The following is a 17463-nucleotide window of genomic DNA, read 5'->3' as shown; positions in this document are numbered from 1 at the left end:
GTCTAGGACCTCATCATCCCCTGCATCGTCTTCCACCCAGTCTTCCTCCCTGACCTACTTTTTGGTCTGCACACTGCAGAAAGACGCAGCAGTTGGCACATGTGTTTCGTCATCATCAGAGACGTGCTGAGGTGGTATTCCCATGTCCTCATCAGGAAACATAAGTGGTTGTGCATCAGTGCATTCTATGTCTTCCACCCCTGGGGAAGGGCTAGGTAGATGCCCTTGGGAAACCTTGCCAGCAGAGTCTTCAAACAGCATAAGAGACTGCTGCATGAATTAAGGCTCAGACAGGTTCCCCGATATGCACGGGGGTGATGTGACAGACTGATAGCCATGGGTTTCAAGCGCCACCTGTGTGCTTTATACAAAAGACTGGGTGGGAGATAATGTGAACGTACTGGATCCACTGTCGGCCACCCAATTGACTAGCGCCTGTACTTGCTCAGGCCTTACCATCCTTAGAACGGCATTAGGCCCGACCAGATATCGCTGTAGATTCTGGCGGTTACTGGGACCTGTTCTGCTATGGCAGAACGGCCACCTCCTCTCCCTGCACCAGAGGCTTCACCAACACAACCACCATGACCGCGTCCCTTATTAGATGTTTGCCTCATAGTTAGCGTTTACAAAGCAAAGTAAAAAGTGGTTAAGTCTGTTAAAAATAATTAACCGCCAATAAAAACCCAGTAATCAAAAAGCCGTATTTCTGGCCTAAATGTGACACTCATACTGCACATCTGGGATAAGACGTGCATAAGTATCAGAGGATTTTTTCACCCCAGTAACCAAAAAGCCGTATTTCTGGCCTAAATGTGACAGTCACTTATGCATGTGTAATCCCAGATGTGCAATATATTAGAGGCTTTTTTTCACCCCAGTATGCCAAAGCTGTATTTCTGGCCTAAATGTGACAATCACTTATGCACGTGTAATCTCAGATGTGCACTATATTTAACAGATGTATTTTTTTAACCCCAGTAAGCAAAAAGCTGTATTCCTGGACTTGCAGACATGCAGATAGCCTGTGCTGGTGCACTATCGTTGCATAAAATGGCTGCCGATTATGTATTGATATTGACTAACTGAAGAAAAAAAAGTTCATTTTTAGTAGTAGTTTTGTGTGTTTTGCACCCACAAAACACACCCACAAAACACATTTGCTGTAGATCGCTGAGTACAAAAAACAGTTCTTGATAAGATTTCTCCCTGATCTCTCCCTCACAGCAGCTGCAGCCTCTCCCTACACTAATCCGAGCAGAGTGACGGGCGGCGCTACGTGACTCCAGCTTAAATAGAGACTGGGTCACATGCTGCAGTTGGCCAATCACAGCCATGCCAATAGTAGGCATGGCTGTAATGGCCTTTTGGGGCAAGTAGTATGACGCTTGCTGATTGGCTGCTTTGCAGCCTTTCAAAAAGCGCCATAAAAATCGCCAAACACCGAACTCGAACTTTTACGTAAATGTTCGGGTTCGGGTCCGGGTGCCGAAAACCCTTTACAGTTCGGGTTCGCTCAACTCTACTGATAATAACAGCATCGCCACTCACCATCTGTGTTGATTTCTCAAAGTTTCTTAAAACCTCACAGAGGTCAGATATCCATGCCCACTCCTCGCTTGTGAATAGAAGAAGCTGACTGGAAAGGCGACGACCATGTTGCAGCTGGTATTCCACTACTGCCCTCTGCTGCTCACAAAGCCTGGCCAACATGTGGAACGTCGAGTTCCAGCGCGTGCTCACGTCGCACAACAACTGGCAATTGTAGATGCTGCTGCAGAGTTGACAGACTAGCGGAAGCTGTCGATGAGTTGCGGAAATGGGCACACTTGTGGCGCACCTTCACCAGTAGATTAGTGATGAGCGGCAGGTGCCATATTCGATTTCGACAAAATTCGCGAATATTCGATAGAATATTTGTTTAATATTCGTCCAAATCGAATATTCGTCATTATTCTAGTTATCGCGATTATTATGCGATTTAAATAATCGCGATTGCGATTTTAACTTAAGGCTACTTTCCTATTGGTTTGATATCTAGAATTAGCGAAGATGACAAATATGACGAATTTATTCGTCATATTCCTCAAAACGAAGATAACGAATTATTCTACATCTTCGTTTTAGCTGCCTATTCGTCAACTTCGCTAATTCTAGCAATCAAATAGGAAGGTTGACTATAGAGACAGCTGTGTTTAATTCGCTATGCGATTATATTACTTTGCTTTTTTTTAAAAAAAAATTATAGTTAAATACTTGATTATTATAATGATTCTATTTATAAAAAAATTTAAAAAAGCAAAGAAATATAATCGCATAGCGAATTAAACACAGCTGTCTCTATAGTCAACCTTCCTATTTGATTGCTAGAATTAGCGAATATGACGAATGTATTCGTCATATTCCACAAAACGAATATAACAAATGTATTCATCATATTCCACAAAACGAAGATAACGAAGTATTCTGCATCTTCGTTTTAGCTACCTATTCATCAACTTCGCTAATTCTAGCAATCATATAGGAAAGTTTACTATAGAGACAGCTAAGTTTAATTCGCTATGCGATTAGATTACTTTGCTTTTTTTTTATAAATAGAATAATTATAATAATTATCAGGTATTATAATTATTCTATTTTTTTTTTTTTAAAAGCAGTCATATAATCGCATAGCGAATTAAACTTAGCTGTCTCTATAGTAAACTTTCCTATATGATTGCTAGAATTAGCGAAGCTGACGAATCGGTAGCTAAAACGAAGATGCAGAATACTTAGTTATCTTCGTTTTGTGGAATATAACGAATATATTCGTCATATTCGCTAATTCTACCAAGCCAACCATAGTAAACCAGGTCCAAGTTGAAATCGCATTTCGATTAATTCAAGTTATAATAATCGAATTTCGATTTTAACTTAGCACTGCTATATTCCATATATATGGAATATAGCAGTGCTAAGTTAAAATCGAAATTCGATTATTATAACTTGAAATAATCGAATTGCGATTTCAACGTAATTCTCAAATCCGACAGTACATTCTAGTATATGGAGACGTTACCATGGTGATGGGGACGCTCCATGAGCACGGAAGTCGGCAGAAGCGGCAATGGGCACTGACTGGAGCAGCCAGGAAGCCAGGAATCCAAAGGACAGGTAAGAACAACTTTAGGGAAGTGGGAAAGAAAAAAATATAACAATAAAAAAAACAAAAAAAACGAATATTCGAAATATCGAATTTATATCACTATATTCGAAATATTCGCGAATTAGCGAAGTGCCGATATTCGTGAAAAAAATTAGATATTCGAATATTCGCGCTCAACACTACAGTAGATCAGGCAAATTGGTGTAGGTTTTGAGAAACCGCTGAACCACTAAGCTGAAGAAGTGGGCTAGGCATGGTATGTGTGTGAGCTTGCCGAGCTCCAAAGCCGCCACCAAGTTACTGCCATTATCAGACACAACCATGCCTGGTTCTTGGTTGAGTAGCAAGATCCACAGCTCAGTCTGGTCTCTTATCCCCTGCCAAAGCTCTGCGGTGGTGTGCTGTTTGTCAACTAAGAAGATCAGCTTAAGCATGGCCTGGTGACGCCTCCCCACTGCAGTGCTACACTGCTTCACAACATTCACCCAGTGTGCCATCAGGGAAATGTTGTGCCCCTGGCCGAAAGCACTTGTCCATTTGTCAGTGGTTAAGTGGACGTTCCCAGTAACTATCCAGGGCACGGATGATGTTACGGGACACATGTTGGTGTAAGGTAAATTAGTGGCGGCTGGGTACCGCGTAATGAGGGACGGCCACCGACATCAGACTGCGGAAGGCCTCAGTGTCCACAAGCCTAAATGGCAACATTTCCAGGGCCAGTAATTTGGAAAGTTGCGCATTTAGTGCTATGGCCTGTGGGTGGGTGGCTGGGTATTTGCACTTATAGAAACATAGAATGTGTCGGCAGATAAGAACCATTTGGCCCATCTAGTCTGCCCAATATACTAAATACTATGAATAGCCCCTGGACCTATCTTATATGAAGGATGGCCTTATGCCTATCCCATGCATGCTTAAACTCCTTCACTGTACTGTATTTGCAGCTACCACTTCTGCAGGAAGGCTATTCCATGCATCCACTACTCTCTCAGTAAAGTAATACTTCCTGATATTACTTTTAAACCTTTGCCCCTCCAATTTAAAACTATGTCCTCTTGTAGCAGTTTTTCTTCTTTTAAATATTCTCTCCTCTTTTACCTTGTTGATTCCCTTTATGTATTTAAACGTTTCTATCATATTCCCTCTGTCTCGTCTTTCTTCCAAGCTATACATGTTAAGGTCCTTTAATCTTTCCTGGTAAGTTTTATCCTGCAATCCATGTACCAGTTTAGTAGCTCTTCTCTGAACTCTCTCCAAAGTATCAATATCCTTCTGGAGATATGGTCTCCAGTACTGCGCACAATACTCCAGATGAGGTCTCACTAGTGCTCTGTAGAGCGGCATGAGCACCTTCCTCTTTCTACTGGTAATGCCTCTCCCTATACACCCAAGCATTCTGCTAGCATTTCCTGCTGCACTGTGACATTGTCTGCCTACCTATAAGTCTTCTGAAATAATGACCCCTAAATTCCTTTCCTCAGATACTGAGGTTAGGACTGTATCACTGATTTTATATTCTGCTCTTGGGTTTTTATGCCCCAGGTGCATTATCTTGCACTCATCAACATTAAATTTTAGTTGCCAGATTATTGTTTTTTTTTATCAAATCTTTATTTATTGAGATTCCATCATATGACAAGTACAAGTGTAAACCACAAAACAATAATTGCTCCATAACAAAACATATCTGGTTTCATGAAGATTGCAGTAATACATGCAAGGATTTGATCATCACATCAAGACTTTAAAGTGAATAAAGTACATAAATTAACACCTGTATAATAATTTACACATGTATAAAGGCACTTGAAGTTCGCCTACCATCTAAAGTACAATGCACACTGTGATATATCCTATGTGAACTACTTTATCTACCCGTACTGGTATAGTTTTCACATCTAACTCCTCTGATAAGCCTTTTCCCCACTGGACCACAATCTTACCCATTTCTATTAAACTCAGATTTATGGGCATTTTATTCTCCTTACGAATCAGACACAGAAGCGGAATTATACCATTCTTTCCAATTACTCCAATTTACCAGAAACCTATCATGAGATAAGGATTCCCAGCTTGTCATTTCTTCTAGCTGGCATATCTCCTGAACCTTGTACATCCATTCCTTTAATGTCGGCACTTCCTTAGACAACCAATATTTTGGTATTAGTAATTTAGCTGCTGCTATTAATTGTACCACCAAAGAATGTGCTGCCAATTTATAATTGCCGTCTGGCAGATTTAGTATCGCTACTGAGGGGGTGATAGAAAAATTAATCTTACATATACTTTGCACCTTCTCCAACACCATGTCCCAGAACTTCTTGATTTTTGGACAGGCCCACCAAATGTGGAACATGGTCCCTCTGGCTTCCCCACATCTCCAACAGTCAGCAGAATAGCGGGGGCGAAATGGTATGTAACTTATCAGGAGTCTTATACCATCTAGTGACTATTTTAAAGGCATTCTCTTGTATTTTTATACAGCGCGAGTAGCCGTGCGAGTGTTTTAGTATTCTCTCTAAGGTATCATCGTTAATCGTGAGGTCCATCTCAGAAGCCCATTGGTCAATGAACCTAGGCCTAGGGTCAGAACCTATCTCCAGAACTTTATTATAAATTCGGGAAATTGCCCCCCTCCTGCTGACCGCTGGAGACCATATCCCATCATACCAAGTAGGGGTATAACTACTGGGGGTAGTGCTCAAATATTGTCGACATATGTTGTTAAATTGCGAGTATTGTGACAAGGTCCAGGGTACTCGCCTAAAGGTGTCCTTCAAAGATGACAGATCTGGGATCTTACGATTTACTAACAGATCTCCTATTGCTACGTCCCCTAAAACAGCCCACATTCCCATATCATCTCTGAAGTCCGCCTTAATCAGGTAAGGTAGAAATTTGATGGGGCGTCAAGGGGAGATGCAACTAGTGGGATGCCAAATTTTTGACAGTTTGTGCCAAGAGTCAACCACACCTTTAAGCATTGTAGGAACATTATGACCCTTATGGTGATTTTGTCCAACGGCCCACAAATTAGCTATTCCTCTGGGTCCTAACAGCTTCCTCGCTATTTGACAGCCCATCTTTTCCACTTTTAGATTTATGATCTCAGAATGTAACCTCATTTGAATTGCTCTATAATAACTATTCCCATCCGGCAATTCTACCCACCCTTATGTTTGGGAAGTATTAATTGCTTATATGCAATCCTGGGCTTAGCCTGATTCCACACAAACGAGGCAAAGGTTCTTCCTATTTGACCTAAAAATTTTAAGTTTTAATAACATTTTTTCTCCCTAACCATGTCAGAAAAGGTATTTTAAGTTCTTTTAGTTGCAGCTTAATACTCTCCAGTAATTTGGGGTAATTTTGGGAGAAGAGTTGATCCGGGTGCTTCGTTATTTGAACTCCAAGGTAATCTATACTCTCCACTTTCCACTGGAAGGGGTAATGTGATTTAAGATGAGTTATAGTCGACTGCGGAGTGTTAACCCCTAATGCGACACATTTAGCTAAGTTTATTTTAAAGTTAGACATATTCCCAAAATTATCCAATTGCCTTAATAGTGCAGGGAATGCAACTTTATGCATCTGGTGGCAACTTTATGCATCTGGTGGCCTACCTTAAGTCCCTGTATCTCATTATCCTGTCTTATCGCTTTTAGGAAGGTTTCCAAACAAAGGATGAACAGAGTCGATGACAATGGGCAGCCCTGCCTTGTCCCATTACTTATATCAAAATGGGCGGAAAGATTACCATTTACGTGGATTTTTGCCGTGGGGGAGGAGTACAGGGATAGCACAGCGGTCACAAATTGGGGAGGAAAACCAAACCTGTGAAGGGAGGCCGCCATAAACTGCCAGTCCACTCTGTCAAATGCTTTTTCAGCGTCAGTGCTTAACAACGTGATGCTATGTCCATGTGACAAAGCATATTGTTGTGCCATTATAACCCGAAAGGTGCTATCCCTGCACTCCCTTCCACCCACGAAGCCCGACTGCTCCGGTGAGACCAAGTTCCTGAGAAGGGGGGAGATTCTGTAGGCCAGAACCTTTGCCCATAACTTAACATCAGCGTTAAGCAATGAAATTGGCCTGTAGCTAGAAGGCAGGTTAGGGTCCTCCCCTGGCTTCGGCAAGACTGTAATATGGGCTTCTAGTGCCTGCTTAGGTAGTGGGGTTCCATTTAATAGTGAGTTAAGGAGAGAGACAATATGAAGACCTAATATTGGAAAGAACTTTTTGTAGTATGCTACCGTCAACCCGTCAGGTCCCGGGCTTTTCCCTTTAGGTGTTGATTTTAGGACTTTCTCTACCTCTTGAAGCGTTATTAGAGCAATTAAAATCTCACTTTCCTCTGCCGACAGCGACGGCAATCCTAATTCCTGTAAAAAGGTATTTGTCTTCCCTTGCCTAACTAGCTGTTCCTCATTAGTCTCCCCCTTCCGCAGGTTGTACAGATCATGGTAGTATTTAGTGAACACATTAGAAATTTCTCCGGGGTCTACTGTGATCTTCCCTGTTTGAGTCACCATTTGCTTAATAAAGGTCTGCTCAGTTCGTTTTTTAATCATGGCGGACAAGACTTTGCTGCCTCTATTCCCATGTATGTAGTGTTTGTGCTTCACCCTTAAATAGGCTTTTGCCGCTTTAACATTAAACAGTGTCTTAAGTTCCTGTCTGAGCCTTATAAGTGTCTCAAGATCCCTAATTGCCAAAGATCTTTTATGGGTTCTCTCTACTTGGGAGATACGGGTCAGTAGCTCAGTCAGTTGCTTTGTCCTTTCTCTTTTTAGATGCGCCCCTAAAGCTATAAATTCACCTCGTATAACCGCCTTATGTGCTTCCCACGTAATAGCAGGTGTGGTTGCAGTGTTTACATTGAGCTCAAAGTACTCCTGCAGTTTGTTAGTGATAGTATTTACCTCAGATTGGGTGTCCAATAACGTATGGTTCAATCTCCATGACCATTCCTTCCCTCTTGTGTTAGGGACCTGTAAGGCACATTAGTTGCCAGATTATTGACCATTCCTCTAGTTTTTCTAAATCCTTTTCCATCTGGTGTATCCCTCCAGGAACATCAACCCTGTTACAAATCTTTGTGTCATCAGCAAAAAGACACACCTTACCATCGAGGCCTTCTGCAATTTCGCTGATAAAGATATTAAACAATATGGGTCCCAGAAAAAATCCCTGAGGTACCCCACTGGTAGCAATACCATGGTCTGAATATACTCCATTAACTACAACCCTCTGTTGTCTGTCCCTCAGCCACTGCCTAATCCATTCAACAATATGGGAGTCCAAACCCAAAGACTGCAATTTATTGATAAGCCTTCTATGTGGGACAGTATCAAAAGCCTTACTAATATCTAGATAAACAATGTCTACTGCACCTCCGCCATCTATTATTTTAGTCACCCAATCAAAAAAATCTATAAGATTAGTTTGACATGATCTCCCTGAAGTAAACCCATGCTGTTTTTCATCTTTCAATCCATGGGATTTTAGATGTTCCACAATCCTCTCCTTAAGTATGGTTTCCATTAATTTCCCCACTATTGATGTCAGGCTTACTGGCCTATAGGTGCCCGATTCCTCCCTACTACCTTTCTTGTGAATGGGTACAACATTTGCTAATTTCCAATCTTCTGGGACGACTGCTGTTGCCAGTGATTGGTTAAATAAATCTGTTAATGGTTTTGCTAGTTCACCGCTGAGCTATTTTAATAGCTTTGGGTGTATCCCATCTGGCCCCTGTGACTTATTTGTATTAATTTTAGACAGCTGACTTAGAACCTCTTCCTCTGTAAAGACACATGCATCAAAAGATTCATTAGTCTTCTTTCCTAACTGAGGTCCTTTTCCTTCATTTTCCTTTGTAAAAACTGAACAGAAGTATTCATTGAGGCAGTCAGTTAGTTCTTTATCTTCTTCTATATACCTTCCTTCTTTTGTTTTTAATTTGGTAATCCCTTGTTTTAGTTTCCTTTTTTCATTTATGTATCTGAAGAATGCCTTATCGCCTTTTTTCCCTGACTGAGCTAATTTCTCTTCTGCCTGTGCTTTAGAAGCTATTATAACTTGTTTGGCCTCTCTCTGCCTAATCTTATAAATTTGCCTGTCAACCTTTTTTTTTTTTTTTTTTTATAATTCCTAAATGCTATCTTTTTGTTTTTAATGATTTTGGCCACTTCTGCTGAGTACCACAGTGGTATCTTCCTTTTTTTTTTCTTTTACTGACAAGCCTAATGCAATTTTCTGTTGCCTTCAATATTGCCACTTTTAAGTAGTCCCATTTCTCCTGGACTCCAATGAAACTGTTCCAATCTGATAGGGACTCGTATACTACTAATCTAATTTTAGAAAAGTCAGTTTTTCTAAAATCTAAAACTTTTGTTTTTTTGTGTGGTGTGACTCAGTCACTGTACTTATAGTAAACCACACTGACTGGTGATCACTAGATCCAAAGCTTTCCCCTACAGTAATATCAGATACCAAATTCCCATTTGTGAATACTAAATCTAATGCTGAAGGTTATGCACAGGCAAAACTGCAGAGAATGAAACAGTTGATGCAACCTCCCGTATATCCTTTCCAAGTGTGTGAAAAGCTTCTTTCACCTTTGAAACCTCATTGCAAGCCAGATCATTTGTCCCAAGATGGACATAACATCCACCTCCCTTTCCTGCTTTGGTTGCCTAACAATATTAAGGATCTGTCATCTATCCCTGCTAGCGGTAGCACCAGGGAGACATCTCACAACACCATTCTCCTCAAACTTCACACCTCTTATGATGGAATCGCCCACCAACAGCTGCTTGCTTTCAGTCCTCACCTTCTCCTTTTTGTCTTTGGCTGCAGTCTTGCATACTTTAGGCATGGGAGATGATTGTTTCTCACCCACTGTGCTTGAGCCATCCTCCATGTTGCTCTTGCACTCTGAAAGCACTGCAAATGAATTATGGAGAGCCACAGACTGTGGGACATGTCTTCTATCCACAACTCTCAGTCTACCAGAACCTGCAGTAACCCATCTTCCATCGCATTGCAATGTTCTCAGTCTGAGTTTGTTTAACGGTTAATTTACAAATCTCATATTTCAAAAGGTCAATTTCCTGCTGCATTATGGAGAGCTGTCTACAGATCAGACAGTATCCAAACCTCTGAAGAGTGGAACCTGAAATAAAAGCACAACAATTCCTGCACAGAACCAGGTCTGCCATTGTAAAGAGGGGAAAGATTTTAAACAAACAAATCTTACTTGTTTAGATTGTATCCACCTCCAGATTACCTCCTGAATATCTCCAATGCACTTATAAAATCAGCACTTGGAAAAGCAGCAAGCTATAATTAGCAAGCTAATACTATGTTGCTATATATACACACACTCCCACAAAGGCTCCTCCCCTAACAGCAATTTAACACCTTACTCGCCTATGCTCATTTGCAATCAGACAATAAGGATACCCTGTCTGACAAATTCCTTACCTGTTTTTAAACACAGTGTCTGAGTATCCACCAGAAACACCACTGAAGTTCTGCTACAGTGGAAAAGCTCTGAGTTAGACTAAGTTAGTCTCCTGAATATCTCCAATGCACTTATAAAATCAGCACTTGGAAAAGCAGCAAGCTATAATTAGCAAGCTAATACTATGTTGCTATATATACACACACTCCCACAAAGGCTCCTCCCCCAACAGCAACAGAACATTTGCGTTCAAATGCCTGGGGTAAGGACATTTTTACGCTGCGCTGGGACACGGAAGTGGATGTGGTCGCTGATGGTGATTGCGATGGTCCAGGTGCAGGATGGGAGGCATCCGGGCCTGCGCCTTCAACAGGGGATTTGCCAGCACGTAACACAGGGGAAGAGGAGCCAGTGGTGTGACCCGCAGACACAGATTCTGGACCCAGGCGTACGGCCCACCTATTACGGTGCTTTGATGCCATGTGGCAGATCATACTGGTGGTGGTGAGGTTGCTAGTGTTCACGCCCCTGCTCATTTTTGTATGGCACAGGTTGCAAATTACAATTCTTTTGTTGTCCGCACTTTCCTCAAAAAAGCGTTATACTGCGGAACACCTACCCCTTGGCAAGAGAGATGTCACGAGTGGGAGTGGGGGAAACCCCCCACCGTGCGGTGTCAAAGGGTAAAGGGGATCAGCCTAGCCAAAAGGAGTAATAAGGGAGCAGGTCACCTCCTACCGCGTCCCTAATCCTCTCCCTGACTCCTCACTGTATGAGCAGACCCCGATGGTAGGACGACTCATACTCAGGATTCCTAGAAACCCTAAGTCGCCCTGGAAATCCAGTCATGGAGGAACAGGAGTCTCTATCTGAGGCCAGGCTGCAAGGAGAGGGGTACACATACAGCTATAGAGATGGCAGGTAAGCGAGACTAGTAACACACTTACCTGCCACAGACACACTGACTGGAACCCGTGCACAAGTGCTGGTGTCCACACCAGCATTAAAAGGACACAGCACACACCACAACCACACATGAACCCAGGACACCCATAGCTGCAATAAACGTGAGACACCATAAAAACATCTATGACCACAAGGGTGGCCCTCACTGGACAGATGGAATATAAATACCAGGACGATAGCTCCAGCATACACCATGGCTGGAGTACCCAACAGCTTCAGGCATCCAGCAGAGGCTAAATAGCCCAAGCAGCCACACCCACATACACAACCCAGTGTTCACAAAACACTAGGAAGGGAGTTAACCCTTCCAACACCAGACAGAGGAAGAAAGCCACTTAAAAAGGGGAAGTGCACACACAAGCATACCAATGCACATGTTACCACCGGCAACAGCATGCGTGGCAACCTTGTCCCGGCAATCAAGCAGAAGGCCGAGACACTGCCACCGCATGCTCTAACAGCTACACGTTTCCACGGGCAACCGCAAGTGTAGCAACAGTGTCACAGCGCACACCATAGGCCGTGACAGGAAATTTCCGCAAGGGGGTGCTCTAGGGAATGGTTGCGGGCCTGTTTGTTGTGGCCCGCCTTCTCCCTTTTGCCACCCCCTTGCCTCTTCCAGCCTGTTGCAGTGCTGTGGATCCCTCCCCCTCTGTCCTGCTGTCCTCACTCGGCTTGCCACCTTCCCAGGTTGGGTCAGTGACTTCATCATCCACCACCTCCTCTTCCACTTCCTCACTCTGCTCATCCTCCTGAATTGTTGACCTTACAACAACCTCAGTTATTGACAACTGTGTCTCATCCTGATCATCAACCTCTTCAGACACTAATTGCCGTTGACTTATTGGCAACTGTGTCTCATCATCATTGTCCACCTTGTAAAACACTAATTGCTATTCCCCACCGTCATCTTCTTGTGACTGTGGATGCTCAAGAGTTTGGGAATCAGGGCACAAGATCTCATGTACCTTTTCAAGCGGGCTTGTCGAGAGTCCCAAGTGAAGGAATGGCGCTGAAAAAAGCTCCTTGGAATATCCGAGTGTGTGATCACTTGTTTGGCAAGACTCTCCATGGTGGGGGGAAGGAGGATCAGGGTGAGGATTGTGTTGACCAGACTCTTGGCTACTGAGACTGGTCTTGGTGGAAGACAGGGTGGTGCTTAACCAACTGGAAGCATTATCTGCTGCAATCCAACCGACCACCTGGTCGCACTGGTCTGACTTCGAGAGCATTGCCCTGCACCGCCTTGCAAACTGGGACATTAAGCTAGGTATCGTGGATGATCGTTTTTCTTGTGCTCTGGCAGCAGGCACAGTTTTAACGCGCCCAGGGCCACGGCCTCTGCGTGCACCATCAACATCACAGCCACTTCCCTGTCCCTTACTCCTCGCCTTCTTCATATTAAATGTTATATATGTCACACGTACAGTAGCGTAGGATTTGTAAGTGTATGTGCAAAAAAATGGAAAAAGGTATTTGGGATGTGGAAAGTCACACAGGAGATATACCGCAGATAATGTCAATGCTGTCACCAGCAGCTAATAAAAAATTACAGGGAATGTCACAGGTATTTGGGATGTGGAAACGTTACACAGGAGAAATACCGCAGATAGTGTTGCTGATGTCAGCGGCTAATAAAAAATTACAGGGAATATCACAGGTATTTGGGATGTGGAAACGTCACACAGGAGATATACAGCAGATAATGTCAATGCTGTCACTGCGGCTAATAAAAAATTTCAGGGAATGTCACAGGTATTTGGGATGTGGAAACGTTACACAGGAGAAATACCGCAGATAATGTCGCTGATGTCACCAGCGGCTAATAAAAAATTACAGCGAATGTGGAAACGTTACACAGGAGATGTACCCCAGGTAATGTCACTGTCCGCAGCGGACACAGTCTACGGAAAAAGTACACTGGATGTCACTGATATTTTTTGGATGTGCACACGTTACACAGGAGATGTAGCACAGCTAATGTCACTGTCCGCAGCGGACACCATCTACGGAAAAAGTAAACTGGATGTCACAAATATCTTTGGGATGCGCACACGTTACACAGGAGATGTAGCACAGATAATGTAGCTGTCTGCAGCGGCCTAACTATTGCACGCTATTTAGAGCAGGATGCGCTAAAAATAGATATTGCTGCTACACACAATAGTCCTTAAAGGACTTTTGTGTCTGTAAGTTTTAGCAATTTAGCGCAGGTTGCGCTAAAATATATATTGCTGCTGCCACACACAACAATAGTACTTAAAAGGACTTTTGGATCTCTGACAAGTTTTTCAACTTAAAAAAAAAATATTTACTCCCTACACTATCTTTCCCTTCTTCAGCACAGCTCTCCCTAACACTGAGCCGTAGCAGCCAACAAGCGTGTGGGGAGGAGAATTGAGCATTGCGCTCGAGCCGAGCATGCTCGATCGGCCGAGCATGCTCGATCAATACTATTCAGCAGTCATAACTTTTATTTTTTTATTTCACTATTTTGGGGTATATATAGTGTATTAAATAACGTGTATTATTTTATTTTGGCGGAAAATGTATTTACAGTGCTCACTGTGTAGTATGAATAACATAATTTTATTATGTTCATTTCATGTTATTATCAGTGATGTTGTGCTAATGCTATCATTCCATGTCATTGTGCTAATGCTATCAGGTCCATGTCTATAGCTGTTGCCAATCCAGAAATATAAGCAGCTAAAGCAGCTCTCCCTTTTCCCATCTGCCCAAGTTGCGCTTGAGCAGAACAGTTAAGTGTTTTCCCCAAAGCTAGAGCTGAGCTTGGGCAAAACTTTTAGGTGGTTAAAGGGGTTGTTCACCCCTGGGGACCTTTTCTGCAGACCCCACAACAGGGTGAGACCCACAGTGGGAATCATACTTACCTGATCCTTGTCACTGGGTTCTTCTTTGTTTCCCTTTCTCGGGTCTCCCCATGTCAACATCTGTTCCGATGAGGATTCTGTAGCTACTAAAGCCAGTGCACTCATGCATTATGTCATTGGGTCACTTGATTCATGGGTGAAATGTCCCTGATGTTGCCAGTAATTGTGTTGCAACAGTCACATGACCAGCGTCAGACTGGATGTTGACACAGGGATACCCAAGATCTGTGGTGCCCCGCGGTGGAATGATGGAGCCAGAACCAACGGCCTTCATCAGGTTAGTATGATTCCCACTGTGGGCCTGGCCAGGCCGGGGGTCTGCAAAAAAGTTTCCTAGGGATGAACAACCCCTTCATTCTATAAATAGGTTGTGTGTCTGACCTGTATGGGTTTGGAAAATGTTGCTGTATGCATTCCTGGATCAATGTATGCTGTGTTGAGTTAAATGGATGGGTCCATCTAGGACAACACCTATCTATATGCTCTAGTAAGTCACCTGTGCAGAATGGATGGTCTTTCAGCTAGAGACCCCTTCTATTGTCCAGACACAGGCCTGCTAGAAAGAGATTTTAGAAATGAATGTATTATTAAGCTGAAAGACAAGATACTGCATATAAATCATATCATGTTTTGTCCACAGATTGCTATCATTGTTATATCCCTTGTCCAGATTGCTGTAGGTATTGGGTCATTTCATAATTCACATCTTGGTCCCTTTGGTCCTTTTTCTCTCTTGAGTGCCATTGTATTCTGGGCTCCTCTGTTTGTAAGTATTACTTCACTTTGGATAGTCATTGAACTCTGCTTTTTGTTACATTTTTAACAGTTTTTATCTTCTGCAGTACATCATAACGGGGTCATTGATGATTGCTGGTAAATGTAAACCATCCATATGTCTGGTAAGAAAGAAATCCTAATAAACCATTTATTTAATGCTAAATGTAATGTATCCCGTCCACATTCCACCATTAATTGTAAGCCACAAAATTAATTTGCTGAATCCCCTTCATGCAAGCTAATAATCAGTAGAAAGCTGTTTTTTTAGGGTTACCAAATGAGCAAGACCCATGTGAAATGCTTTCTTTTTTCGTGGCTTTATCATTTCTTCAAGATGGCTTTATGCTGTATCAATCCAATTAAGGTCCGCAGTTCAGAACAAGTCTCAACCAAGGGGTTTCAAGGTTCTTTAGAGATTATTTGGCTTTGCAAATTACTAATAGAGATGAGCATATAGATCCTAAATTAATCAGATTTGTCACAAATTTCACAAAAAATTCTTCTTCCAAACAAATCGATAATTTTTTTTTTGCTTCGATGAATTGCGCAAAACGGGAATGAGGATGTTGGCTAGTCTATCAGGCTCTATGTTAGCTGTCAAACCCAGACGCCATTCTAAAATTAACCACTTATTTGTCAGGACATTTCTACAAACACAGCAATGAGACACACAAGCCAGCCATTTTTACTTCTTGCAGTGACAGTATAGTTATTTATGGATAATTGAATTACTGCACTGTACAAAACAAATACATAAGACAGTACTCTTTTTATGTGCAGGGGCCAACCTTTGCATAAACCCGGTTTTAAAGTGTTTACAATTGACAAGTGAGCATTGTAACATGCACATTTTAGTGCGCCAGCAGCAGCATATTTTTGGTCAAGAGGGTTGCCATTCACCTGTTTTTAACTCACAAAACAGATCTAAGGTTTAACATAGTAAGCATAGTTTGTTGGGCCGAAAGCAGACATCTGCCCATCCAGTATCCTGCAAGTTGATCCAGAGAAACGCAAAAAAAACAATTTGAGGTAGAAGACAATTTTCCTCATTTTAGGCAAAACAACTGACCGTATAGAATCCTCTTCTATGTTGAGTAGAAAGCTTCTTTTGATCACTGAACTACTGAACGTTTGTATTGTTGTATACTTAAAATGTTAGACTTTATTGGTATACCTTAAAATATAGAACGAGAGTGATGTCCTAAAGGGACTAGTAATCACAATAGGGCTAGGTGTAAGGGCGATGTGCCGTCCCGGGCACTGAATTTATCTGAAGAGAGGTGGATTTATTTGGGCTGAATAGGAGTAAGCCGGGGACCTTGGGAGCTGTGCAGGATGAGCATACAATAAGGCTCTGAATTTTACTGCATGACAGCACCCTGACCCATGTCTCTCCATGTTACCAATTCCCTCCCTCCACCCCTCTCTTAGTGCTCGGTTTCTGTTGATTTACTTGTGGTAGCATCACATCAGAACTCTGGTGGATGCTCCACAATTGATAGAGGTCTTATCTACCTTGCAAGCTTTTGTCCGGCGGATATGTTCACCCCATGTACCCCATAGAAGTGAAAGGGGGTGTAATATATGACTGGCCGGAGCTAGTGCCTTTTCTGGCATTTTTTGCTATACAAGGGATAACCCCTATTGTGAATACTAGTCCCTTTAGGACATCACTCTCGTTCTATATTTTAAGGTATACCAATAAAGTCTAACATTTTAAGTATCAACAATACAAACGTTCAGTAGTTTCAGTGATCAGTATTTAGAGGTGATCTAAACATATCTGAACGTAATCTAAACATATCTCAATCAGTAAATTGTTAGAAAGCTTCTTTCCTCCCCCCCCAGGCCCTCCTCTATTGCGTCCCAGGTGTAGGAATGCTGAGTGGTATAGTGCGGCCTAATTGTCTCTTTTTATAACACGGTGCTCCTACCTGGATACTGCTGGACCTCAGGCATTGGCTCCGAAGCATGCAAATGGGGAATATTGAGAAATTTGAAAGAACTTGAGTCCAGACTTTGAGATGAAGTTTAACAGCAGCTTTACTTTAAATAACGTTTCTTCAACAGTTACAGGCTTTGTCTCGGTTCCAGAGGCTTTGGCATTAAATTGGCAGGCAAACTGAACTCTGCTCTTTCCTTCTCTCACTCTGCTTTACTGACAAGCTGACTTGATAACTTGGCTTCATCCTTATGCTGCACTTCATTCT

At 42.4% G+C, this 17463-nt stretch overlaps 1 protein-coding gene across 1 annotated transcript in view; it reads left to right on the top strand.

Annotated features, from left to right (window-relative positions):
• Positions 1–17463, top strand: part of LOC121003060 (membrane-spanning 4-domains subfamily A member 12-like) — a 65610-nt gene that overhangs the window by 33464 nt on the left and 14683 nt on the right. Inside the window, exons 3-4 of the mRNA XM_040434616.1 lie at positions 15117–15242; positions 15319–15375. Coding sequence (XP_040290550.1) covers positions 15117–15242; positions 15319–15375 — 183 coding nt within the window. The remainder of the gene's footprint in view (positions 1–15116; positions 15243–15318; positions 15376–17463) is intronic.

Source organism: Bufo bufo, chromosome 6 (genome assembly GCF_905171765.1).
Source record: "Bufo bufo chromosome 6, aBufBuf1.1, whole genome shotgun sequence".
NCBI classification, from domain to species: Eukaryota; Metazoa; Chordata; class Amphibia; order Anura; family Bufonidae; genus Bufo; species Bufo bufo.
This window is presented reverse-complemented; position numbering and strand designations above follow the sequence as displayed.